This window comes from Kogia breviceps, chromosome 14 (assembly GCF_026419965.1).
Source record: "Kogia breviceps isolate mKogBre1 chromosome 14, mKogBre1 haplotype 1, whole genome shotgun sequence".
NCBI classification, from domain to species: Eukaryota; Metazoa; Chordata; class Mammalia; order Artiodactyla; family Physeteridae; genus Kogia; species Kogia breviceps.
In genome coordinates this window covers 49,999,298-50,026,315 of record NC_081323.1, presented here as the reverse complement: position 1 = coordinate 50,026,315, position 27,018 = coordinate 49,999,298, and the positions used below count along the sequence as shown (strand labels likewise).

The 27,018-nt window shown below is 40.9% G+C and overlaps 1 protein-coding gene and 1 pseudogene across 3 annotated transcripts in view; both read left to right on the top strand.

Annotated features, from left to right (window-relative positions):
- The window catches only part of ATRN (attractin), a 160,782-nt gene that overhangs the window by 110,939 nt on the left and 22,825 nt on the right, over positions 1–27,018 (top strand). Inside the window, exons 25-27 of one of the 3 annotated variants that reach the window (XM_067013940.1) lie at positions 16,784–16,845; positions 18,426–18,442; positions 20,396–20,499. In XM_067013940.1, the coding sequence (XP_066870041.1) occupies positions 16,784–16,845; positions 18,426–18,442; positions 20,396–20,418 (102 nt within the window). In that variant the 3' untranslated portion in view covers positions 20,419–20,499. Of the gene's footprint in view, positions 1–16,783; positions 16,846–18,425; positions 18,443–20,395; positions 22,023–27,018 lie in introns of those variants that run through there. The other 2 variants (XM_059037677.2, XM_059037673.2) reach the window with 2 other exon arrangements.
- LOC131741001 (membrane protein BRI3 pseudogene) lies at positions 12,427–14,237 on the top strand (annotated as a pseudogene).

Here is a 27,018-nt window from a genome sequence, read left to right as displayed (position 1 = left end):
AGGCTTGCTAAATGAATACAAAAGCAAGACCCGTCCATATGCTGTCTACAAGAGACCCACTTCAGACCTAGGGACACATACAGACTGAAAGTGAGGGGATGGAAAAAGATATTCCATGCAAATGCAAATCAAAAGAAAGCTGGAGTAGCAATACTCATATCAGATAAAATAGACTTTGAATTAAAGAATGTTACAAGAGACAAGGAAGGACATTACATAATGATCAAGGGATCAATCCAAGAAGAAGATATAACAATTATAAATATATATGCACCCAACATAGGAGCATCTCAATACATAAGGCAACTGCTAACAGCTGTAAAAGAGGAAATCGACAGTAACAGAATTATAGTGGGAGACTTTAACACCTCACTTACACCAGTGGACAGATCATCCAAAATGAAAATAAATAAGGAAACAGAAGCTTTAAATGACACAGTAGACCAGATAGATTTAATTGATATTTATAGGACATTCCATCCAAAAACAGCAGATTACACTTTCTTCTCAAGTGCACGCGGAACATTCTCCAGTATAGATCACATCTTGGGTCACAAATCCAGCCTCAGTAAATTTAAGAAAATTGAAATCATATCAAGCATCTTTTCTGACCACAACACTGTGAGATTAGAAGTGAATTACAGGGGTAAAAACGTAAAAAACACAAACACATGGAGACTAAACACTACATTACTAAATAACCAAGAGATCACTGAAGATATCAAAGAGGAAATCAAAAAATACCTAGAGACAAATGACAATGAAAGCATGACAATCCAAAACCTATGGGATGCAGCAAGAGCAGTTCTAAGAGGGAAGTTTATAGCTATACAAGTCTACCTCAAGAAACAAGAAAAATGTCAAATAAACTATCTAACCTTACACCTAAAGGAACTAGAGAAAGAAGAACAAACAAAACCCAAAGTTAGCAGAAGGAAAGAAATCATAAGGATCAGAGCAGAAATACATGAAATAGAAAGAAAGAAAATAAGAGCAAAGATCAATAAAACTAAAAGCTGGTTCTTTGAGAAGATAAACAAAATTGATAAACCTTTAACCAGACACATCAAGAAAAAGAAGAGGACTCAAATCAATAAAATTAGAAATGAAAAAGGAGAAGTTACAACAGACACTGCAGAAATACAAAGCATCCTAAGAGACTACTACCCAGCAACTCTATGCCAATAAAATGGACAACCTGGAAGAAATGGACAAATTCTTAGAAAGGTATAACCTTCCAAGACTGAAGCAGGAAGAAATAGAAAATATGAACAGACCAATCACAAGTAATGAAATTGAAACTGTGATTAAAAATTTTGCAACAAAAAAAAGTCCAGGACCAGATGGCTTCACAGGTGAATTCTATCAAACATTTAGAGAAGAACTAAAACCCATACTTCTCAAACTCTTCCAAAAAATTGCAGAGGAAGGAACACTCCCAAACTCATTCTATGAGGCCACCATCACCCTGATACCAAAACCAGACAAAGATACTACAAAAAAAAGAAAATTAAAGACCAATATCACTGATGAATATAGATGCAAAAATCCTCAACAAAATACTAGCAAACAGAATCCAACAACACATTAAAAGGATCATACACTATGACCAAGAGGGATTTATCCCAGGGATGCAAGAATTCTTCAATATATGCAAATCAATTGATGTGATATACCATATTAACAAATTGAAGAATAAAAACCTTATGATCATCTCAGTAGATGCAGAAAAAGCTTTTGACAAAATTCAACACCCATTTATGGTAAAACTCTCCAGAAAGTGGGCATAGAGGGAACCTACCTCAACATAGTATAGGCCATATATGACAGACTCACAGCAAACATCATTCATTCTCAATGGTGAAAAACTGAAAGCATTTCCTCTAATGTCAGGAACAAGACAAGGATGTCCACTCTCACCGCTGTTATTCAACATAGTTTTGGAAGTCCTAGCCACGGCAATCAGAGAAGAAAAAGAAATAAAAGGAATACTAAATTGGAAAAGAAGACGTAAAACTGTCACTGTTTGCAGATGACATGATACTATACTTAGAGAATCCTAAAGATGCCACTAGAAAACTACTAGAGGTAATCAATGAATTTGGTAAAGTTGCAGGCTACAAAATTTATGCACAGAAATCTCTTGCATTTCTATACACTAATGATGAAAAATCTGAAAGAGAAATTCAGGAAACACTCCCATTTACCATTGCAACAAAAAGAATAAACTACCTAGGAATAAACCTACCTAGGGAGACAAAAGACCTGTATGCGGAAAACTATAAGACACTGATGAAAGAAATTAAAGGTGATACCAACAGATGTAGAGATATACCATGTTCTTGGATTGGAAGAATCAGTATTGTGAAAATGACTATACTATCCAAAGCAATCTACAGATTCAATGCAATCCCTATCAAATTACCAATGGCATTTTTTACAGAACTAGAACAAAAAAATCTTAAAATTTGTATGGAGACACAAAAGACCCTGAATAGCCAAAGCAGTCTTAAGGGAAAAAAATGGAGCTGGAGGAATCAGACTCCCTGACTTCAGACTATACTACAGACCTACAGTAATAAAGACAATATGGTACTGGCACAAAAACAGAAACATAGATCAATGGAACAAGGTCGAATGCCCAGAGGTAAACCCATGCACCTATGGTCAACTAATCTATGATAAAGGAGGCAAGGATATACAATGGAGAAAAGACAGTCTCTTCAACAAGTGGTGCTGGGAAAACTGGACAGCTACATGTAAATGAATGAAATTAGAACACTCCCTAACACCATACACAAAAATAAACTCAAAATGGATTAGAGACCTAAATGTAAGACTGGACACTATAAAACTCTTAGAGGAAAACATAGGAAGAACACTCTTTGACATAAATCACAGCAAGATATTTTTTGATCCACCTCCTAGAGTAATGGAAATAAAAACAAAAATAAACAAGTGGGACCTAATGAAACTTAAAAGCTTTTGCACAGCAAAGGAAACCATAAACAAGAGGAAAAGACAACCCTCAGAATGGGAGAAAATATTTGCAAACAAATCAACAGACAAAGGATTAATGTCCAAAATATATAAACAGCTCATACAGCTCAATTTTAAATAAACAAGCAACCCAATCCAAAAATGGGCAGAAGACCTAAATAGACATTTCTCCAAAGAAGACATACAGATGGCCAAGAAGCACATGAAAAACTGCTCAACATCACTAATTATTAGAGAAATGCAAATCAAAACTACCATGAGGTATCACCTCACACCAGTTAGAATGGGCATCATCAGAATATCCACAAACAACAAATGCTGGAGAGGGTGTGCAGAAAGGGGAACCCTCTTGCACTCTTGGTGGGAATATAAACTGATACAGCCACAATGGAGAACAGTATGGAGGTTCCTTTAAAAACTAAAAATAGAATTACCATATGATCCAGCAATCCCACTACTGGGCATGTAGCCAGAGAAAACCACAATTCAAAAAGACACATGCACCCCAGTGTTCATTGCAGCACTATTTACAATAGCCAGGTCATGGAAGCAATCTAAATGTCCATTGACAGACGAATGGATAAAGAAGTTGTGGTACATATATACAATGGAATGTTACTCAGCCATAAAAAAGAAAGAAATTGGGGGCTTCCCTGGTGGCGCAGTGGTTGAGAGTCCGCCTGCCGATGCAGGAGACACGGGTTCGTGCCCTGGTCCGGGAAGATCCCACATGCCGCGGAGCGACTACGCCCGTGAGCCGTGAGCCGTGAGCCGTGGCCGCTGGGCCTGCGCGTCCGGAGCCTGTGCTCCGCAATGGGAGAGGCCACAACAGTGAGAGGCCCGCATACCGCAAAAAAAAAAAAAAAGAAATTGGGTCATTTGTTGAGATGTGGATGGATCTAGAGACTGTCATACAGAGTGAAGTTAGTCAGAAAGAGAAAAACAAATATTGTATATTAACACATATATGTGGAACCTAGAAAAATGGTACAGATGAACCGGTTTGCAGGGCAGAAATTGAGACACAGATGTCGAGAACAAATGTATGGGCACCAAGGGCAGAAAGCCACGGGGCTGTGGTGTGTGATGAATTGGGCGATTGGAATTGACATGTATACACTGATGTGTATAAAATTGATGACTAATAAGAACCTGCTGTATAAAATATAAAATAAAATTTTAAAAGCAAGGCTTTTTTTAGACAATGACAAGCTGATTCTAATATTTATATAAAAAGCAAAGATTCTAGAATAGCTATAACAGTTTTGAAAAGAGGAATAAAATGGGAGGAATCACTGTATGAAATATTAATAAGACTTCCTATTTAGCTACAGTAATCAAGACATTGTGGTTATTGTTGGAGAGATAGACAAACAGATCAGTGGAACAGAATAAAGAACCTAGAAATAGAACCACATAAAAACATCCAACTGTTTTTTGACAGAGGTGCAGTCAGTCCAGTGGAGGAAGAATAGCCTTTTCAACAAATAGTGCTAGAACAATTGGACAACCATAGGCAAGTAAATGAGTTTTGACCTAAACCTCACATCCTACACAAAAATTAATTCAATGTGGATCACAGGTTTAAATATAAAATGCAAAACTATAAAACTTTTAGGGGGCTTCCTGGGTGGCGCAGTGGTTGAGAGTCCGCCTGCTGATGCAGGGGACACGGGTTCGTGTCCCGGTCCAGGAAGATCCCACATGCTGCGGAGCGGCTAGGCCTGTGAGCTATGGCCGCTGGGCCTGTGTGTCCGGAGCCTGCGCTCCGCAGTGGGAGAGGCCACGACAATGAGAGGCCTGCGTACCGCAAAAAAAAAAAAAAAAAAAAAAAACTTTTAGGAAAAAAAAATAGGAGAAAATCTTCATATCCTAAAGCTAGGCAAAAGATTTTCAGATTTGACAGCAAAAACACGACCTATGGGAAAAAATTAATAAATTGCCCACATCAAAATCAAAAGCTTTTGCTCTGTGAAAGACTCTGGTAAGAGGATGAAAAAAACAAGCTATAGGACTTCCCTGGTTAAGAATCTGCCTGCTAATGCAGAGGACACAGGTTCGAGCCCTGGTCCAGGAAGATCCCACATGCCGCAGAGCAGCTGAGCCCATGCGCCACAACTACTGAACCTGCGCTCTAGAACCTGTGAGCCATAACTACTGAGCCCGCGTGCCACAGTTACTGAAGCCTGCGTGCCTAGAGCCCGTGCTCCACACCAAGAGAAGCCATCACAATGAGAAGCCTGTGCACCGCAATGAAGAGTAGCCCCTGCTCGCCACAGCTAGAGAAAGCCCGCATGCAGCAGCAAAGACCCAATGCAGCCATAAATTAATTAATTAATTTTTTAAAAAGAAGAAAACAAGCTATATACTGGGAAAAAATATTTGGAAAAATATTTCTGACAGAGGACTTGCATCTAGAATATAAAAAGAATTCTCACAACTCAACATTAAAAAAATAAACAATCCAATTAGAAAATGGACAAAAGATGGGGCTTCCCTGGTGGCGCAGTGGTTGAGAGCCCGCCTGCCGATGCAGGGGACATGAGTTCGTGCCCTGGTCTGAGAAGATCCCAGATGCCGCAGAGTGGCTAGGACCGTGAGCCATGGCTGCCAAGCCTGCGCGTCTGGAGCCTATGCCACAACAGGAGAGGCCACAGCAATGAGAGGCCTGCGTACCGCCAAAAAAAAAAAAGAAAAAAAAAAAAGGGACAAAAGATATGAAGAGACATTTTACCGAAGAGGATATAAGTATGGCAGATAACCACATGAAAGATGTTCAGCATTAAAAGCCATTAAAGAAATGAAAAATAAAACCACAATGAGAATGTTGTATTCACAAGGTTTCATTGAGTTGGTCAATTTTTTAAACCAGTAAAAAATTGGAAATAACCTGAAATAAACTGTTGTAAACATCTTCATTTAAAAAAAAAAAAATACCCACAATGAAAGGGAATTCCTTGGTGGTCCAGTGGTTAGGACTCCACACTTCCACTGCGGAGGGCCCCGGTTCAATCCCTGTTTGGGGAACTGAGATCCCACAAGCCACGAGGCATGGCCAAAAAAAAAAAACACCCCACAGTGAGAATGAGGTATCACTACACACCTATCAAATGGCTAAAATTTAAAATAGTGATAACACCAAATGCTAGAGAGAATGCAGAGAAATTGTGTCATGCATACACTGCTGATAAGATGGCACAACCAGTCTGGAAAATAGTTTGGCACTTACTGTACTTAACCCAGCAATTGTGTTCTTGGGCATTTATCCCTGAGAAGTGAAAACTGATGTTCATACAAACACCAATGTTTGTAGCACCTGTACAGCAATATTTAGCAGCTTCATTCATAATAGCCCCAACTGGAAACAACCCAAGTATTTCTCAACAGGTGAATGGTTGAACACATGGTGCTGTATACATATCATGGAATAATGCTCAGCAATAAGAAGAAACAAACTATTGATACAACTTAGATGAATCTGAGGAAGTTTCACTGAGTGGAAAAAAAATCTTAGAAATGTACATGCTGCATGATTCCATTAATGTAACATTTGAAAATAAAAATTTTAGACCAAAAATAGATACAGACCTACTGAAGCTTCAACTTTCTCTGACTTCTTCTTGACCCTCTTTTCAAAGGGTTCATTAGATTAGGTCAGACTCACCCACACTCAAGGGGAGGGAATTTTACAGGATATGTACATCAATATAGTAGGAATCTTAGGAGCCATATTAGAATTTTCTCTACCACTGGCTATATTTGGAGTGGGGCTAGCAGGGTTAGGTTGTTTCTCTAATCCCAGGGAATTTGAGCTCTAGGCTCTAGTCAGTACAATTTCAATTTGATAACATCTGCTAACACTGCCGAGTTACAGATCACATACAATTGTAAAATATTTTATTTGGGTTCTAGTAAATATAACTTACTGACTTGTTTTAAATTCAGGTGGTTTTCATACTGACATACCTTATTATATTACAAATCTGATTGAACTTCAAGCTTTGTTTCTTATAGTTGAAAACTGATTAATATTTTTAAGATTCTCAGTGAAAACCTTGACTTATATTGCTGGCATTTTTCCCATTTGGAAAGAGGGCTCTGTGCATATAAACAGGCTTTTGTGCTGGAGATAGCTATGCTGTTGCCAATTCTGACTTCCAGTTTTTTTTTTCCTCCCATTGCTCTGTTGCTCCACCCTCTGAAAGTCACTGAAATGGTCATTTCCTTCTGGAGGAATCTCTTCCCCACACTTACTTTTTTAAATACTGTTTTCAAGTTTAAGACTCAAAGAGATGATTTTCTGCCTGATTTTTGGTCCTCTTTACCTGGACTGGATCACTCACTTGAATAAGATCCACTTATGAAAGCTGCATTCAGGAGCACTTTCGAAAATAAATGATAGCATGCTCACCATTTAGTTTGCCAGGCTTCCCTTGAAAAAACAGGTACGTTCTGTTGAAAATATGTCTTTTTGTTCTTTGTTACAAATAGCTGCAGTATTCACGAACAATGTGACTGGACCCTTGGCATCATGTATTCTTGGTGTCTTCTCAAAAGAACCTGATCAATGCTGGTTCTCTCTATACTTGAGACTGTATCTGGGTGTGTGCTGTGTGGCGGGCTGAGCTTGCATCTTCCGGGGCAGATGTGGGCATGTTCTCAACAGAGGGGGCTGCACATTTCTGTATTGCTTTATATTCCTCAGAGCCTTAGTCTTTCTAGGTGTAGTTAGCTTTTAAATACACACTTAGAGACGATATAGATTTAGTTAAAATGTAGAGACTTATTTAAGGAAGAGAATAGGAAAATGTCTAAATGGTTCAGTGTAGGTCATGCAGTTAAATTTCAGTACGGCTTTCAATGCAGACAAAAGCCTTTTTTGTCTTTGATTCTCATTTTTTAAAGCAAAATAACTGAGGCAATTTAATTCTCGACTCAGAAATGCATGTAAATATTAGTGTTTTAAAAATGGTAATGGTAAACTCAAGTTCTTTCACTCTGAACTGACCCCAGGATTCTTTTCCATAATTAGGAACAGATAAAAACCTACAACTGCTAACTGAGGGAATTTGCAACTAACTATATAAATCTTTGTAGATTCAGTTTAAAATTGTAAAAACCACCCAGACTGAAAAGGCCTGTGTGTCAGAGGGTGGTGGGTGTGTTGGGTCAGTTGTGCCTGGTTTCTGGTTGGTTGCTCTTGTGGGTGAGTGCCCCTCACTCAGCCTCTGCTTTCAAAACATGATTCTAGATGTTCCCTCGAGTCAGCAGGACTCACCTGGCTTCAGCCATGGTTATAGTTTAGGAGGGTAGGTATTCAAGATAGAGAATGCACAGGTAGACATGTGAGGTGGGAAGATGGGTGGTGGTGCTGGGATTCTGGCTTGTTACAGGCTCTGCAACAGAGGTTGTTACTGTAATGTGGAACTAATATTAAAGTCCTCTCCATGCTGGGTGTTTCATTTGCTAGTTTATGTAAGAGGCTAGTGTTCACAAGTGAAGGCAACACAGAATTTATATTGAGAACTGGGAATTCATTTAGATGTTAGAGTTATGTTTATGGATACTAATAGGATTGTGATACTAAGCAAAGGATGTATGAAACTTTTGTTTTCACTCAGATGTACTTTTTCTAGTAACAGCTTTATTGAGATATAAGTCACATACCATACAATTCATCCATTTAAAGTGTACAATTTAGTGGTTTTTAATATATTCACAGAATATTTTACTCTTTCTTTTTTTTTTTTGCGATACATGGGCCTCTCACCGTTGTGGCCTCTCCTGCTGCGGAGCACGGGCTCCAGATGCGCAGGCTCAGCAGCCATGGCCCACGGGCCCAGCCGCTCCACGGCATGTGGGATCCTCCCAGACTGGGGCACGAACCCGTGTCCCCCGCATCAGCAGGTGGACTCCCAACCACTGCGCCACCAGGGAAGCCCTCACAGAATATTTTAGAATGTTTTCATTACCCCCAAAATAAACCCCATACCCAGATGCAGTCCCTTCCCATTTCTTCCTTCCTCTAGCCCCTGGCAACCACCAGTCTACTTTCTTTCTCTATGGATTTGCCTATTTTGGGCATTTTATATAAATTGAATCATGTAATAGGTGGTCCTTTGCAACTGGCTTCTTTGACTTAGCATAGTGTTTTCAAGGTGCAACCATATTTAGTATGTTTCAGTACTTCATTCCTTTTTAAGACTGAATAATATTCTGTTGTATGGATAAACCACATTTTGTTTATCCATTCATCTGTTAATGGATACTTGGGTTGTTTTCACTCTTTAGCTGTTATGAATAGGCAGATATACTTCTAAAATTTATATTTATTTTATGATAATAATGTATACACATAGCTTCTGGTATTAGGTGTCTGAACCTTAAGGATTTAAAAAATTATAAAGCCAGGAAATACATTTAGAACTAAACTACTTAAAGTATAAATCTGGACTTCCCTGGCAGTCCAGGGGTTAAGACTACGCTCCCAACGCAGGGGGTGCAGGTTCGATCCCTGGTTGGGGAACTAAGATCCTGCATGCCTCACAGTGCAGCCAAAAAAAATAAATAAAAGTATAAGTTTGTCTTAGTTTCAGATGGCATTTAAACTTCCTGTACAAACTCATGGTTTTCATCATGATTATTATTTATTATTCCTTCTTCTTAAAAGTCTCCTCTCTTCTACTTTTCAGCTGTGGCTTTGGCTGTTTCTTCTCAGTTCTTCAGTGCCATTGTTCCCTTGGGTCTCCTCTGGGCCCTTTTCCCTGGATAGTCCCATCCACACCATCTATGAACACCACCTGTGGCTGGGATGGGTAAATCTTTCTCTAGTAGAACTCTCTCCTGTGATCTCCATAGCTAGGACCCACTAGACTTCCTTTAACATTCACTCACTTAGCTGACTTTCTGACCCAGAGAGGCAGCCATGAGTGGACAGCAGGAGCCATGCCAGATACTGGGAGGTGCCCCTGTGCTCCTGGACACCCTGGGAGGAGAACGGAGTGCCCTGTGGTGCCTGAGTCTGCACGAGGCGGGGCAACACCAGAGCTGAGCCCTAAGAAACATGAGTTCAGTGTTCTGGGTGGGGAAGGGGCATGTCCAGTCACTTTCCAAAACTACTAGGAGTTTAGCAGAGCTGAAGTGACTGTTCTGTGAGCAAGGAGCTGGAGAGCAGGGCAGACCAAAGCTGTCATGGAGAGACTGCGGCTTCAGCTGAGGAATTTGCACTGTAGCCTGAAAACCACTGGGAGTCATTGAAATGCTTTAAGCCAAGAGGTGACCAAGATCAGTGTTTTATAAAGATGCCTCTGGCAGCAGTTACAAAAATGGATTAGAAGGACCAGGGCTGAGTTGGGGAGTCCTATTTAGAAACCCAGGGGAGAGGTCCCTCTGGTGACCCTTCGGCATATCACATAGCAGCTTCTTTTCCTCATCTGTGCCTCCGCTGTCATAGACGTGTCTGGTTTTTCACTCTGCAAAGATTTCCTTAAGGGCAAGGGCTTTTTTATATTTCTGTGTCCTCGGTGTCATAGCATAGTGTTAATCAACTGTAGACACTCCATAAATGTGCACTAGATGAATGCATAGTTGTAGATGAGAGCTTTATTCTCGGTATCAGAACTTTGGGTTTTTTGGCAACTTCTGTAACATTTATATAGGTAATGGCAGCTTTTTTCTGATATTGTCAGCATGATTGTTGACCAGTGCTGAGAGCCAGCAGGGGTTAGAGACCAAGAATTTATTGTCCCAGTCTACATAGTGTGGTGTTAGAAGATTGAATTGTTCTAGGTTGGAATCTTGTTCAACTCTCAAAAGAGTTGAGAAGTAGAAGAAAAGGGAAGGATGAGGACACAAACATCCCTAATTTTACAAAGAGGGTAATTAAGGAATACTGGCTATATTGAAATACTTAAGAATGAAATGATAGGAAGTCTGGGATTTGCTTCAAAATAATATGATCACGGGGAAATGGGTAGAATATGGATGGATAAAATAAGATTGGCTGTGAGCTGTAATTATTAAAGCTGGGTGATAAACACATGGGATTCATTATACTATTCTCTCTACTTGTTAAAAAGTTTAATATTTTCCACAATAAAAAAAATTTTAGGGATAATACAGATGATTGAACAAGAAATAAAGGTCCAAATATATTATTTAACCTCCCAAAACTAGCTGCAAGAATATGCCTCAGCTGGGCCTGCAGCCTAGGCCAGCTGGGACATATCTCAGAACTGACATTCTGTTCTCCTTTGCAGAAAGCACACAGCACTGTACTAGAGTTTTACCAGTTGTTAGCCACTGCCAGGCAGTTTTAGAACAATCAGAGGGTAGGAGAAAAACCTCCTCTCCCTCAGCCCAGCATACTTCACCCTGGTGAAAATGGCAAAGGGAGCTTCCCTGAAAGCTACTGACTTCTCCTCCCCACCCCCCAAGCAGGGGTGCATCAGAGGCCTGAGAGCTCCTCCCCAATGGGCCTGTGAGATTTGGGAAGCTGCTTTCCAGTGGGCATGGCTATATTGTCTTCTGCTCCTACAGCCTTTTGTGGATGCAAGGCACATCCTCTCCCTGAATCCAAGGGTATTATATCCATTTCCTGTCTGTTTTGGTATCTTTCCATCACCATCACCCTCAGGATAACAACACAGAAATTATAACAGAGGCAGTAAAAATAGTGATATAATTCTACTGGGGGATTGGGGGTGGGGGTGATGGCCTCAATCACCTTCTAATCTAGTAGGAAGTTAGTAAGTGATGCCTAAAATAACTAGATCAAGAAATAACAAAAAACAAAATGAAACCAAACAAAACCCAACTTATTAGTGATAAAAAGGTAACCCCCCAGAAGAACTGAACAGAAATCTAATTAAAGGTGAGGGCCTCTGGAGAGAAGCCTTAAGAAGAAGAGTGGGGGGGCTTTTCTGTTGGTACAGTTGTTAAGAATCTGCCTGCCACTGCAGGGGACACGGGTTTGAGCCCTAGTCCGGGAAGATCCCACATGCCACGAAGCAGCTAAGCCCGTGTGCCACAACTAGTGAGCCCACGTGCCACAACTATTGAAGCCTGCGCGTCTAGAGCCCATGCTCCGCAACAAGAGAAGCCACCGTAATGAGAAGCCCGTGCACTGCAACCAAGAGTAGCCCCTACTCACCACAACTAGAGGAAGCCCATGCGCAGCAACGAAGACCCAGCACAGCCATAAATTAATTAATTAATTAATTAAAAAGAAAAAGAGGAGGGGGTAGGGAGGAATCATTGTTGATATTTCAACCAGGTATATGTAGTTCTTAATGGTTTTTAAATTATTGATGAACATGATAGAATGAAATAGGGATTCTGGAGAGTGGTGAAAATGAATGGCTGGAAGGAAATTTGAGGAAGAGAGCCCAGAGGTTGACAGTGGACAGATGGTGAGTGTTAGCTTACATGTCAGGAATGAGCAGGTTGGTAGTGTTACACAGTCTTGAGGCTCTGACCAGAGCTTGGGTATATAGTTTCTGTGCCTGCACAAACCAGCATTAGGTGGGTGGTGTGTGAGGCTAGGTGGTGGTCACTGGGATCCAGTCCAGGGCCTGTGGTCTCAACATAGAGTTCCGTATAGAACTTAAAAGAAACTTGTTTTGTGTCACAGCAAAACTCACGGTGGTGGCAGCACTAGACTCAATTTAGGATGTGCTCAGCCAGTAGTCATATAGTCTTCCATCCTTGGCACAGCTGAGGCCTAGACTGGAAAGCTGTTTGTGAATAGGCCTAAGTTCTTACGGGAGGAATCAGTCCTCTCCTGGCCTTGCAGTGTTCAGAGTTACGTGGCAAGATTGGCAAGGAGCCAGGAGCCACAGGGCAGCCATGACTACTTAAGCCCTCTCTGGTCCTAATGTCAGGTCTTCGGCATCTGCAGAGGCTGGCCTCTTGGGGAGAGTTGAGGAGCAGATGGGCCATAGTTGGGAAGGGCTCCCTGGCCAGGTGGAGCTGAGCCCTGGTGGAGCTGCTGCCCTCAGGGGGCCAAGGGAGCAGCCCACAGAGGTTCTGCCATGTGCATATAGACCTTGGGTTTTCTTAAAGCCTGACGAGTGCTGCCTTGAAGCTAGAAAACTTCACCTCACAGGGCAGCCAGCTATCCTTTCCCATCCTCTCCGTGACTTAAATGCTTGTAACAGTGAAGATAGTTCTTGGTGGAGAAGATAAAGGCAAATTAGAGGTTCTCCCTTTTCAAACCTTCTATATTAAACAGTGATCTTTCCCTATTCATTCATTCATTTGTAACTGCTTTGTGGATTGTATGTATAGATGCAAAACACCAGTGTTAAAAAAATTGTTTTGTGGCAGTTGAGTATAGTAAGTGTCATATTCTCTTACAGTAAACTTGGGCTCAGCCTATACCCACCATAGTTGATGAAATTCATTCTCAGCCTGTATCCACAGAGCCCTGTCCCCTTCCCTCAGAGACATGCGGAAACCTCAGGGCTTAACTGAGTCCAGAGATTTTCATTCACTGACTGCTACTCCTGGTGCCCTGACCCATGCCCATGAGGCTTGAAGGCAGCTGTCCTCACTCCCATATGTGACAGGCTTGGGTGCAGAATAATTGCTGGTGCTTCAGAGCCTCACCAAGGCCTACCGTGCAATTACTCCTTATTTCTCTGTACTTTCAAAACTCTAAAACATCCTCTCCATTTCCTTCCATTTCCTGGTTTCGAGGTTTGGGCCAGGCCATCTTCCACTACCCCCACTTCCTCATCCTACACCCACCCCTGGGGAAGATCCGCTGCCGGGCGTCTGGGAGTCCCCGTGAGTCCGAGCCGGAGCCGAGTCCGAAAGGGAGCGGGGGCGCAAGCGGGAACCAGGCTGGGTGCGGTGGGCGCTGCCCACCATGAACCACAACCCCTGCTGCAGGAGCAGCCTCCGCCTACAACCTGTAGGGCGGCCAGGGCTACTCTGTGCGTAGCCCACACCGCTACGGCGCCCTCCCAGCTGCCGCCCTACCCCTACGTCCTCACAAGGTTACCCACTCACCACCCCAGGGTCTACAACATTCACAGTCGGAATGTCACCCGGCACCCTGCCAGTTCCACCGTTGTCGTTGGAGGCTGCCCTGTCTGTGGGCTCGGGGTTCTGGAGGACTTCTTCACCTTCCTAGGCATCTTCTTGTCCATCGTCTTGATCCCCTTTGGGTTCATCTGCTGTTTTGCCTTGAGGAAGCGAAGATGCCCCAACTGTGGAGCAAACTTTTTTTAAAGGAAACAACACACCTGGCTTTCCCACACCCAGTTATCTTTTCCTAATTATACCCACCCCAGTGCCCAGGACGTAAGACAAGGCTTCCCATCCTGTGTAAGGTAGCAAGAACCAAACAGGGAACCAAAAGAATTCCAGGGCCACCTTTTCATCGAATGGTGCTGAGCGATCGTTTGTCGCTGTCAGTCGGAGTTTCACAGTAGCAGAGGGGTTTTCTCCACTGGGAGGGTAGAAAAAAAATGTTGGCAGTACTCCAAGATAGGGATTTGATTTGAAAAGATCTTACAACTACTCCTCTCGCTCTGTAAAATTATATAGCTTATATAAATTCCAGACATTTTCTGAAAGAAAAAAAAGAACCTTTGCTTCTCTATGAAACCTTGTAACTTTGGAGACTTACATGATAAACATTCAACAAAAGAAAACCACTTTTAGAGTAGTGTGAGTCTTGGGGACCAGCCACACTGGCAGCAAGTTTATATAGGTGTTTTTTTAAAATACGTTTATTTATTTATTTATATCTTATTTTTGGTTGCGTTGAATCTTCATTGCTGCGTGCTGGCCTTCTCTAGCTGCGGCGAGCAGGAGCTTCTCATTGCAGTGTCTTCTCATTGCAGAGCACGGGCTCTAGGCTTCAGTAGTTGTGGCACACGGGCTCAGTAGTTGTGGCTCATGGGCTTAGTTGCTCCGCGAAACATGGGATCTTCCTGGACCAGAGCTCGAACCTGTGTCCCCTGCATTGGCAGGCGGATTCTTAACCACTGCAACACCAGGGAAGCCCTATATAGGTTCTTTATGATTTTAAATTGGACGTGAATGTGGTGTGGCTCTACTTTAGCAAGAAATCAGGCTAATGGTTGGGATCCCAGCTGCCCTTGGGAGTGTTATGTGGCACAGGGCACACAGACACCTGATGGGTCTTCAGAAGGTTCCATTAGCATCCAAATTTTTTGGCACCCTACAGTGAGTATGAAATCACCTCATGGATTTCTTTAAAACACTGAGGACATACTAATGTTTTAAAAGATTAAAATCTAAACAGAATTGGATGCACTAAAATCTGTTTCCTTCTTCATGTCTTGTAACCTGGACTCTTCACTCCTCAAGACTGTGTAACCTTGTTTATATAATTGTTTTTCCCCAGTCTTATTAAAAACCTTTATTTGAGGACTGTAGCCATATTCTGCAGTTTTCCTTCTCTCAAGGAGCCTTCTTATTTAGGATGATTATTATAATAAATGAAGGAAAGCAAAGAATTTGGTTTCTCTTTGTCTATGATATCAAATCTATGTATCTTTGTATTTCTGATTATAAATGGTGGCTAGAGGGAGGATACAAAAACTTCAGGTTCTATGCCCCATAATATTCCATGGCCTGAATAGGTAATACTGCACCTTTATTTAAATGTCAAAAAGAAAATAAGAGCATCAGAAAGAAAAGCAGTGGAAGCTTCTCCTCTCTTCTGCGTCTGTGAGTCTGACTGTGAAAGGAGTGCAAAGCACTGAATTGTTACTGTGCTGGGGCCTAGGCTGTAGCACTTTCCTTGCATTGCTGTAGGATGGGAGTTGACAAGAATAGGTGGGGGGCGGGGTAGGGTGGGATTAGGAAAAGAAGACGCTAATCATTATGTGACTCGTCATACTTACTGCCTTCATTTCAATAATTACCATCTTATTCAATAATTGTTTCATTTATAGTACCATTATCTCTCCAAGGAGGGCTGTGGTCCCTTAAAAATAAGCAGAGAACACACCATAACATCTGGCTAGTACCATGTGTGTCATAGGGTAGTAAGGACACAATTATCATACTTACTAATAAATTCTAAGGTGCACATTTTTTCATGCTCTAATATCTCTGAAATCATAATACATCTTACAATGATTTTAAAAGTAGTGTGTCATAGTGTAACTGGCAGTGTTTTCTTAATAGTACACAAAATAATGCCTGTTTTAGTGGTATCTTAGATTTGATGAACTACATTAGGGATTTTATAATATTCTTGGTATAAAATTATCTAAGTTCAAATTGGTGTTATATTGATTGTCAGATGACATTCAGTGTAGTGAAACTTGGGATAAGGTTTGTTTTTTTTTTTTAAAGGACATTATCTTGAAGTGAGTACATTAAGTGTCAAAGGGATGAAGGGCACAAAAGGAAGCTGCCCACCTGACCGTAGATCCAAGAATTGGAATTTGAAGCAAACAAGGAGAGCATTTTGTCTTGAAAAGGGCACAAGGAGGTAGCAAGTAACCTGACTTGCTTGTCATTGGGGTCATTAGCAGGAGTCTGAGAAGTCTTACAGGTCAGACTAAAAACTGAGATCTGTCAAGAGCAGGGGAACTGTAGGGGTTTGTGTTGAGTCTGAGAATATCACTTTTGTGTGGCAATTAAGCAAGAAAAACTAAAGGGATGAGGTGCTTTTCCTCAAGTGAAAAAATTTCATTAATCTCTTCTTGAAATGTTAATGTCTTTCTGCTTCAAAGAGAAGGCTGAGTTAATGGTGCTATCTTATAACCCAATCACTCTACGTGTTTTTCTGTCACAGATTGCCTTCTCCCAGCACAGCAATTTTATGGACCTGGTACAGTTCTTCGTGACCTTCTTCAGGTAATTTCACTTATACAGACTGTATCTGTTCTTTTGATTCAGGCACTTAATTTCATTAATTATCAGTCCATAAAAGATAAATGAATAATCCTATGTTTATACAACAGATCAAACTAACTTTATATGTATTACTGAAATGTTACATGTCAGTTACAATACTGTAAATTCAATCTGATTTGATAAAATGAAGACATTTGGTTTGTATGTTCTGGCTTTTTGAGACAGCTTTTCATGTACCCTATACTAAATGTAGGTAATTTAGCTCTTCAAATGGGGAGGATTTGGGGTTGAAATAACACGTAATTAATAATGATTACTGGTGTGTAATATATATGCTTCTTCCTCTTTGTTCATGAGATGTTTCAGGTGATTATCTAGAGTTTTAAAGCTAAAAGTGATTTGTTAGGCCTTGAGATTCTTTTATTTTTATAGGGTTTTTTTCAGTTTAATTTTATTTTTAAGAAAATACTATTACACATAATTGAAAAAGTGCTACAGTGCAAAGAGAAAGCGACAGCATCCTGCCCCACACCTTCCCATCTTCACTGTCCACATTCAAATTATTTTAATTGTTTTTTACTTCTCCATGCTTATACTTTTTTTCCCAAAGGAGAAAAATTATTTAATTTAGATAAATGCAAAAATGGATATTCAATATATTTCAAAATTCAATGCTGATGTTTTTTTAAAGCATTGCATTCCTTTCTATTTCACCACTTAATATCACAGTCATTATTACCATAAAGTATTTTCAACATTAGACAAGGAATTATGCAGTTAGGTACAATATAACTTTCTTTCATGGCTGGAACAGATAGGGTAAACTTATTCAATTTACCCACTCTTTGCCCAATCTTCTGACAAATCCCACTAGGTTTTACCCTAATTAACATAATTTCCTAACGTTTTGCTCTGCCTAATGGATTTTGAGTATGTTCAACCTTTAGAGGCATCATGTCAGTGGCTTACACTCTTTCTTGATTTTTCAATTCAGTTATCTTTTGATGTCCTACTGTAGAAGGATTTATAATCTTATGTTACCTCCGCCAGGACCGCCACACACACTATAAACACATACAAATTCCCCTTCCTCCCACTCATGTAATATAGTTACATCACAGTGTTTGGCTAAATCAGAAGTCCCTATTTATGTTGTTATAATCATAAAAACTCCTGTTTGCAGCTGAGTTGATCTGTAATTATACTTCCCCATTTTTTGGACGGGGGAATCACTCTTCGCTTATCCTAAATGTAATATTTGCCATATTTGGGGTTTTTAATTGGTTGGTTTTCTATGTAGCTACCCCTTATTTACCCCTATACTCTGACCGAACTGAACAATCTCTCAGTATGGTCAAACAGAAGCAAGTACTCTCCTGTTTTTAGTTTCTCTTGGAGATTTCTGCCCTAGAACCCTAGCCTGCTGCTCCCAAGTGCACTAGTTGTTTTTGAGACCTGCTGCACAACTGTCGTCTTGGGAATTTCTTTGGCCTTCCTCTTATATTAAAGTCTCTGTCTCCTCGATCCCATGTCTTTGTCTCCCTGTTTATTCCCTCCTTATATTGGGGCACATTCTCCAGGAAGTTTCTGAGAAAAGGTACGTGTGGAGGTAACTTTTCTATGACTTTCCCTGTCTGAAAATGTTTTAATTTTACCCTCACATTTGATTGAAAATTTGAATACAGAATTCTAGGTTAGAAACATCTTCCATTAAAATTTAGAAGGCACAGACTTCCCTGATGGTCCAGTGGTTAAGATTCCACGTTTCCAGTTCAGGGGGCATGGGTTCAAGCCCTGTTCGGGGAAGTTCCGCATGCTGGGCACCATGGCCAAAAAAAAAAGTATTGAGAAGGCATTTTGCGGTTTCTTCTTGTTGCTAGTATTAATATTGAGAAGGTTAGTGACATTATAATAACCACTCCTTGTACGAGATCTGTCTTTTCTAAAAAATATATATTGAAGTATAATATAAAATTACGGAAACACTTAGAAATCATTAATGTTCAGCTCAGTGAATTATCACAAATTGAACATGCTCATGTAACCACTACCCAGGACAAGAGTTTTTTCCCCCTAGGGTAATACCAGTACCCAGTGTCCTTTTTGACCCATCTTCTAGAGAAATGGAAATAAAAACAAATAAACAAATGGGACCTAATGAAACTTAAAAGCTTTTGCACAGCAAAGGAAACCATAAACAAGACGAAAAGACAACCCTTCAGAATGGGAGAAAATATTTGCAAGCAAAGCAACTGACAAAGGATTAATCTCCAAAATATACAAACAGCTCAATATCTCAAAAAACCACAGATTTAAGGCATGTGAGATCTTCCCAGACCAGGGCTTGAACCCGTGTCTGCATTGGCAGGCGGATTCTTAACCACTGTGCCACCAGGGAAGCCCAGATCGTCCGTAATTTTTATTGCCAGTGTCTTTGCATTTTTCTGTGATACCTCTGGGATAATTTTTATCCTAAAACTGCTATATCAAAATGCAAAAACACTACCAAATAGCCCTTCAGAACAGTTGCATGAATTTACACTTCTACAACAGGAATGTAATTTCTCTTACTATTTCTGCCTATTTCTCTTACTACCATTAACTATTTTTCATTATTTTTAATTTTGCCAATCAGGGAGGTGTCATTGGTACCTTGTTTTAATTTGTATTTATTTATAAGTGATATTTACTAATCTCTTATACCTTATAGTTCTTGTTTTGAATTATCTGTTTGTATCCTTTGCTCATATTTCTATTGGGATGTTCACCTTTTTCTTAAGTTTAGGACCATCTTTTAACCCCATTTATGGTATTTTTCACCAAGCAGATGTGTCCATTTTTTCCTATATTTTCTTCATGAGCATTTTATCTATTGTTATTTTTTTTTATTTTTAGGTGTTCCTTTATCTATCTTGAATCTATTTGAATTATAGCTTTACTATATTTCCATATGGATAGGCTTCAGAAACTTGTCAATGAATGAAAGGAGGGTATTAATTACCTCAACTCCAAAGCCACACCATCTACTAGGCCGGGAATTCACTCTCTGTTTTATTTTTCAGAGTATGCCCATCTTAGCTCATTGGAGCTCTGTCCTAAATGATGCAATGCCAGCGATATGGAATGCTGGAAATGTGATTACACTTTCTCCCATTCACAAGGAGATATCTTCTTTCCACAGAAATATAGATTTCAAAAGGAAATTGCCCTCTCTGATGTTAACCACAGAAAAATTAAAATCTCAAAATCTTTTCCGACCCCTCCCAACATTTTTTTATTATGCTCACTCACTGACACCAACCATCTTCCACAGTTCCTCCAGAGTGGAACCAATGAATCTTCCTATATTCTTGCAAATTCAGTATTTCTTGTATCTTTGCACTGTGACTTCCACCAAATTATAAGTCCCTCCAAGATAGTTGTCATCCCCTTCCTTTTTGGCCATGTGAGCAGTGGGGCTTGGGAGGGTGACGCACTTAAATAGTTCTCTGCATTTGCCTCAGGGGTACTTACCTGATTCCACTGACCTGTCATATTCTTACTCTTTCAGAACCCAGCCTGTCTACTCTATGAAGTCTTCTTCTGGCCTATTCACCCCATAGTCCACCTCTTCTTGGACTCCACCCTACCCATGTTTTTATTATACCACATAATCACACTTTAATGCGGTTATTTAACAGTCTAGCACTTGAGGGCAGCGCATATACAAATGAACCTGTAATTTGACATGCGAAGATGAACAGGGCTAATTAGAGGCCACTCCTACAAGTTTTTTGTTTTGGTTTTTGGTTTTTGAGGGTTTTTTTGCGGTACGCGGACCTCTCACTGTCGTGGCCTCTCCTGTTGCGGAGCACAGGCTCCGGACGTGCAGGCTCAGCGGCCATGGCTCATGGGCCTAGCCGCTCCACAGCATGTGTGATCTTCCCGGACCGGGGCACAAACCCGTGTCCCCTGCACCGGCAGGCAGACTCTCAGCCACTGCGCCACCAGGGAAGCCCTCTCCTGTAAGTTTTAAATTGGGTTTTGAGAGCCTGAAACAGTTCTCGTATGGCTCTCAACACTAACTATACTTTAGAATTCACCTGAGAAGCTTAAAAAAGCAGCAGCAGCCTGGGCCCTGCCCCCAGAGATGCTGATTTGATTGGTCTGATATGGGACCCAATCATCATGGTATTTTAAAGGCTCTCCAGTGATTCTTATGTTCAGCTGGCATTAAAAACCCCTGAGTTAGCTGAAAGTTGTGTGGATTCAGGGGCTGGGGCAGTATTACATCCATCCATATGTAAGCTAAAGCATAGAAGGTCAGATGGAAAAGAAGATCATTAAGTACTGAGAGGATGTGAACATGGCTTCAGCTAACAGCTTCATGATTCCTGTTCCTGCAGGAGCAGGCGGCTTTAGGGCTCTGAGAGAGCCCTGTAATTATTCCCCCACCACCAGCCAGTGACCACCACCTGGGTAGAGGTTATCTGGAATTTAAATTCTAGACTGTAATTATTTTACATAATATAGGAACAGTTTTTTTAAGTTCCACTGGTTTTTTTTCTTGCACCATTGAATGTGTCCCATGTCTTGTCCTTTGTTGGATGTTGTTGTTATGCAGAACTATATCGTAGAGTCTTTCTCTCAGAAAAGACCTGAGAAAGAATTTGATACTTGGGGAAGACCTTTTATAAAGTCTGAAGACTGGAATCTTGAGTTTTGCAACATTTTCTTCTATTTCTTTGTTTCCTCACCTTTAATTCTATTTGCTTGCATTCTGGACTTCTCTAGTAGATGAATGAGTACAGCTCTGGATCTGTCCTCCATATTTCTTAACTGAACTCTCATTTCTTTTTCATTTTCCTTCACACTACATTCTAGGTGAGCTCCTCAGCTCATTAATTTAGTCTAGTCTTTTGTTGAGTCATCTGATTAGGTTTTTTTATTTTAACATTTGCGTTTTATTTCTAATACATGTTCCTTGTAGCCTGTTTCAATTTTATGAATGCAATTTACTTTCATATTCCTTTGTGATATTAATAAATGTTATTATTTTATTTTGAAGTCTTATTTTGTGCTATTAATAATTGTCTCCTCAGATGCTGTTTGTTGTTGTTTGGTACCTCTCTTTCACAATGCTGGTTTTCCTTAAAATGTCTGATTTTTGGTTATGTTGAAGATTCTGTGTTTACCTGTGTATGGTTGCCATTTCTGTCTGTCACAGCCTCCAGTGAGTATGGAGTATGGAGGCAGAGTGTGCTGCTGGGTTAGGTATATTGTTAGTTTGTCTTCTGTGTGATAGAGTATCCATCCTGCCTGGCCTCTCTAGCCCCAGGACCAGAGCTCACTGCCTTAGTTGCTCTCTTCCATTGCTCAGCACAAGCAGGGAGGAGGGAAGAAGCCATCTGGTGTGGCCACTCTGAATGCAGCTCTGCCGCAGCACTCTATGGCAGTTCTCCAGAACCCCCTCCCTCCTTGTATCCATATACTCTAGACTGGCTGACTGACTGACTTCTTCCTTCCTTCCTTCCTTCCTTCCTCCCTCCATCCCTCCTTCCCTCCCTTCCTTCTCTCTCTCCCCTCAGCTTTCCTTTCCCTCTCTCATACACTCACTCTCTTTCTCTCTCTCTCTCCCCCTCCCTCCTTCCTTCCTTTCTTTTAATTTTTAGAGACTTTATTTGCAATTTTAGGTTTACAGCAAAATTGAGAGGAAGGTACAGAGATTTCCCATATACCCCCTGCCTCCACACATGCATAGTCTCCCCCATTATCAACATGACTTGCCAGATGAACCTACACTGATACATCATAATCATCCAAAGTTCATAGTTTACCTTCGCACTTGTTGTTATACATCTGTGGGGTTTGGACAAATGTATAATGTCATATCCATTGTCATAATATCAGTATTTTTACTACCCTAAAAATGGAGCCCCTTTTTTACTTTTTAGCTCTGTCTAATCTGGCTTCCATCCCAACACCCCATCTAATTTTTTTGTTGTTGAGGGCAACTAGCACATCTCTGTTGCTAAATCCAGAAGTTAGTCTTTAGTTCTTATCTTTTTGGCTTTGCAACAGTATCAGTCAACTGATCATCCCATCAGTGAGACTCTTCTTGCCTTTTATGAGTCCATACTGCCCTGAAGCTGCTCTTTCTTGGCCTCCCTTGCTGAACTATCTTTTCTGTTCAACTTCTCATTGTTTATTCTTCCAGAGCTTGACCCTAGCCACCTCCTTACTCTGTGTTCTCTGGTTGAAGTCTGCCATCCCCATCTGCAGCATAACATGCCCAGAAATGAACTTTTTGATCCTTCCTCACCAGTCTTCCCCACATCACTAATTGGCAAATCATGCTGCTGGTTCCAAGTCACTTCTTTCCCTTTCACACCCAACAGGCATTCTGTTGCCACATCCCAGCAGTTACAGTTAGCAACCTGCCCTACCTCTACTCCCCACCCTAGCCCTAACCATCACAATCTCGCCAGGACTATTTCAGTTGATTTGGGCTCCTTTACAACCCACAAAAAGTCCAGAGGAGACCTTTAAAATCATGAATTAGTTTGTATCTAACCACTTATCTAATATCTAGTGGCTCTGCATTGTATCTAAAATAAAAACCAGGGTCCTGCATGAACTGGCCTCTGTTCACCTCTCCACTTTCACCTTACGCTCCTCTGTTCTGCATTCCCATTACATGTGCCTCCTTCTGTTTCTTAGAAAACACCAAGCTCCTTCCCACTTCATGGCATTTGCACATACTTTTGCTTCTTTCTCAACGCTCTTCTCCTTACCCTTTACCTGTATACTTTTACCCATTGCTTTGTTTTTCCAAACAAAAACCAATTCTCTGACATCAACTGACTGGTCCTACAATTCAGTTCTGACACTAACCACATGGAATCAGTGCACACCCCACAGGTTAAGGGCTCAGTCCAACAAGACTGCTCCTACTTCAGACGTCAACCACACAAATGGGTCCCAAGGCTACCCATACTTCTGCCTGGCCAAATACAAGTTTGGGTTGTTCCTGTGACCCCTCTCAGATTCAACAGTTTGCTGTTGCCTCACAGAACTCAGGAAAACACTATACTTTAAATTGCAGGTTTATTATAAAGAATACAACTCAGGGACAACCCAGTGGTTGTTCAACAACCCAGAGATGCATTGGGCAAGGTATGAGGGCAAGAGGGAGAGCATAGAGCTTCCATGCTCTTTCTGAGCATGACATGCTCCCAGCACATCGATGTGTTCACCAACCCTGAAAGCCCCCCACACCTTGTCCACATTTTTTCAAGGTTTTATTGAGTAGGCATGATTGGTGAAATCACTGGTCATTGGTGATTGAGCTCAATCTCCAGTCCCTCTACCCTCCTGTGGAGGAGAGGCTCACTGGGGGTCTGAATGGTCTAACCCTTTAATCACATGATTAGTTTTTCTGGTGGCCAGCCCCGTCCAGAAGCTATTTAGGTCCTTCCCTCCCATGAAGGGAGAAAAGACACTCCTGAATTACATCTCCATAAACGTGTTACAAAAAGTAGTTAATTCAGACTCAAAGCCACTGTCATTTTTTTAATACCCTCTGTATTATATAAATTACTTTGTGTAGAAAACTGGTAAAGATACATTTTAAAGATTTTTTAAATCAAAATTAAAAGATAGTTTCTTCCTTTTTAAGGCTGAGTAATAGTCTCTGTAAAGATAAACCACAATTTGTTTATCTGCTCACCTCCTGACAGACATTGGTGTTGTTTCCAGTTTTTGACTGTTACAAATAAAGCCATTATGAACATTTGTGTAAAAAAGAAAGGAGAGGATGCTCCTATCACATAGGAGATTTCAAGGGTTTTAGGAGCCCTGTGCCAGGAACTTGGGACAAAGACCATATGTATATTTCTTACTATACCACACTTATCCTTCAAATTTTGGCACAGTGTCACTTCCTCCAAGATTCCATCAATGAACCCCCAAACTAAATTCTCTCCCTTTGTTCTACCCTCCCATGGAACTGTTATTATTTTTCACCACGGTACTTATCACAGTTCTGTACTTGCGTACTGTGTATCTACGGTTAGACTCTAAGCTTCGGGAGAGCAGGTACAGTGTCTCTTTTGTTCACCCCTGTATACACGCACACTTTGAGCATCTAGCACAGAGTCATGCTCCAATATATGTGGAAAGTAAAGCAGATCTTCAGGAGAAGCGCAGAGCCATGAGGGACCATAGACACCAACCTCTCTGAGGGGAAAAAAGCTCGTGGTGCTGCTGATAGGAATGCAGAGGCCGTATGCTAACTCAGTAGCTCCAATTAGCAGGTGTGTTATGTTCTTGGACCATGTGTACAGAGTGAGGTGACTCAGCTGCCAAGTACCAACCCAGTGAGGATTAGTCACCTCAGCTGATTGGTGGAAGACTGAATGACACCATCAGAATTGATCAGGGACCACAAAATCTTGTGTAGAAAACAAGGACAGATGGTGTTCTCATCACTTCTCCCTTTTTTTGAACTGTGGGAACCTTTGGAAAAGAATGCAGAACTTTGGCATCTAATGAGAACCTACTGTATAGCTCAGGGAACTCTACTCAGTGCTCTGTGGTGACCTAAATGGGAAGGAAATACAAAAAAGAGGGGATATATGTATACACATAGCTGATTCACTTTGCTGTACAATAGAAACTAACACAACATTGTAAAGCAACTATACTCCAATAAAAGTTAATTTTAAAAAATTAAACTTAATTTAATTTTCACTAAGCTTCCATTGAGTTCAAAGACAATAAAATAAAGGACTTTTGCTAAATATTTTTTAAAAAAGAAAGAATGCAGAACTTTGGTTTTTCTGGATTTTGTTTAAGAAGTAGAAATGATGAGCTTTTAGCTGAGAATGGAGTCCTTTTCATGAGTGTGAGGAAGAAAATATTTTCCCAGAGCAAGTTAACCAGGTCCAAAAGGATATACATGAAACATAAGGAGAGAAGGAAAGGTATACAGATAATCCTAAGCACTCTGAAGAATAGCTCTTAGAATACAGAAGAGAGAATTAGAGTTGGGGTGGGGGTAGAAGGGGATAGCTCAGTGATTCAAATGAGAAAATATCAGTGTGAGATAAGTTAGAAAAGGACTCCCGCACTTGGGCACAGTGAAGAGTAAACTCTAGATCCTGATAAATCCTTGGGCCCAGTGAATAGTTAACTCTAGATCCTGATAAATCCATTAAGCCCTCTTTGTGTCTTAATGAGATGCTCTCCGAGAGACTCCTCTCTCTGGTAGGAGCCTTGTGTGTATAAAGAGGGAAATAATAAGACCCATTTGCTTGCTTGCTCTGAAAATCAAATGAGGTGATGCATGTGAAAGAGCTTTGTATCTGGAAGTGATGTAGTAGTGTGGTCAGGATAATGATTATTAGTAGAAGAGGGAGAGACAGACTAACACTCTGTGAAAATCTGTGTGACGAGTTAGAGGTGCCTTACAGGATAGCATTTGGGTGAGAATAAAAAGAGAAGCAGGGGATGTCCAGTCCAATAGGAGGCACTGACCAATAGGAGGGACTATAATGGGAATTCCTGATATTGGCAAGGTATGTTTTTGTAAAACTTTTAATTATCTGAACTTCTGCTAAGGTCCTTGCCAGATTGACAGCAGACATTTTGACACATCCATGTCTTGTTGATCATTTCATTTTCCAGAAGATGGAAGTGATATGGGGTCCTACCACTCTGGATCTAATTCAAACCAGAATGGTGAGGTGCACATCACAGGAACTTGGGAAGAAGCAGCAGTGTCTCTGTGTTTAGATTGGTTAGGATGTCAAGGCCAGGCCAAGAAATGAATATGTAGTTCTTTTGTTTTTATTTTATTTATTTATATTTTTGGCTTAGTCGGGTCTTAGTTGCGGTATTCAGGCTCTCTAGTTGTGGCGCGGGCTCAGTTGTTGCAGTGCGTGGGCTTAGTTGCCTCACGACATGTGGGATCTTAGTTCCCCAACCAGGGATCGGACCCACTTCCCCCGCATTGGAAGGCAGATTCTTAACCGCTGGGCCACCAGGGAAGTCCCGAATATGTAGTTTTAGAAAGACTAGACTTGTAAGGACAGGAAAAGGAAAGTTCAGTACACTCTCGAAAGTATCATTCTACTTACACAATTACAGTTAAGCTGGTGAAAAACATCCCCAAATACAGAGCTCTCAGAAAAT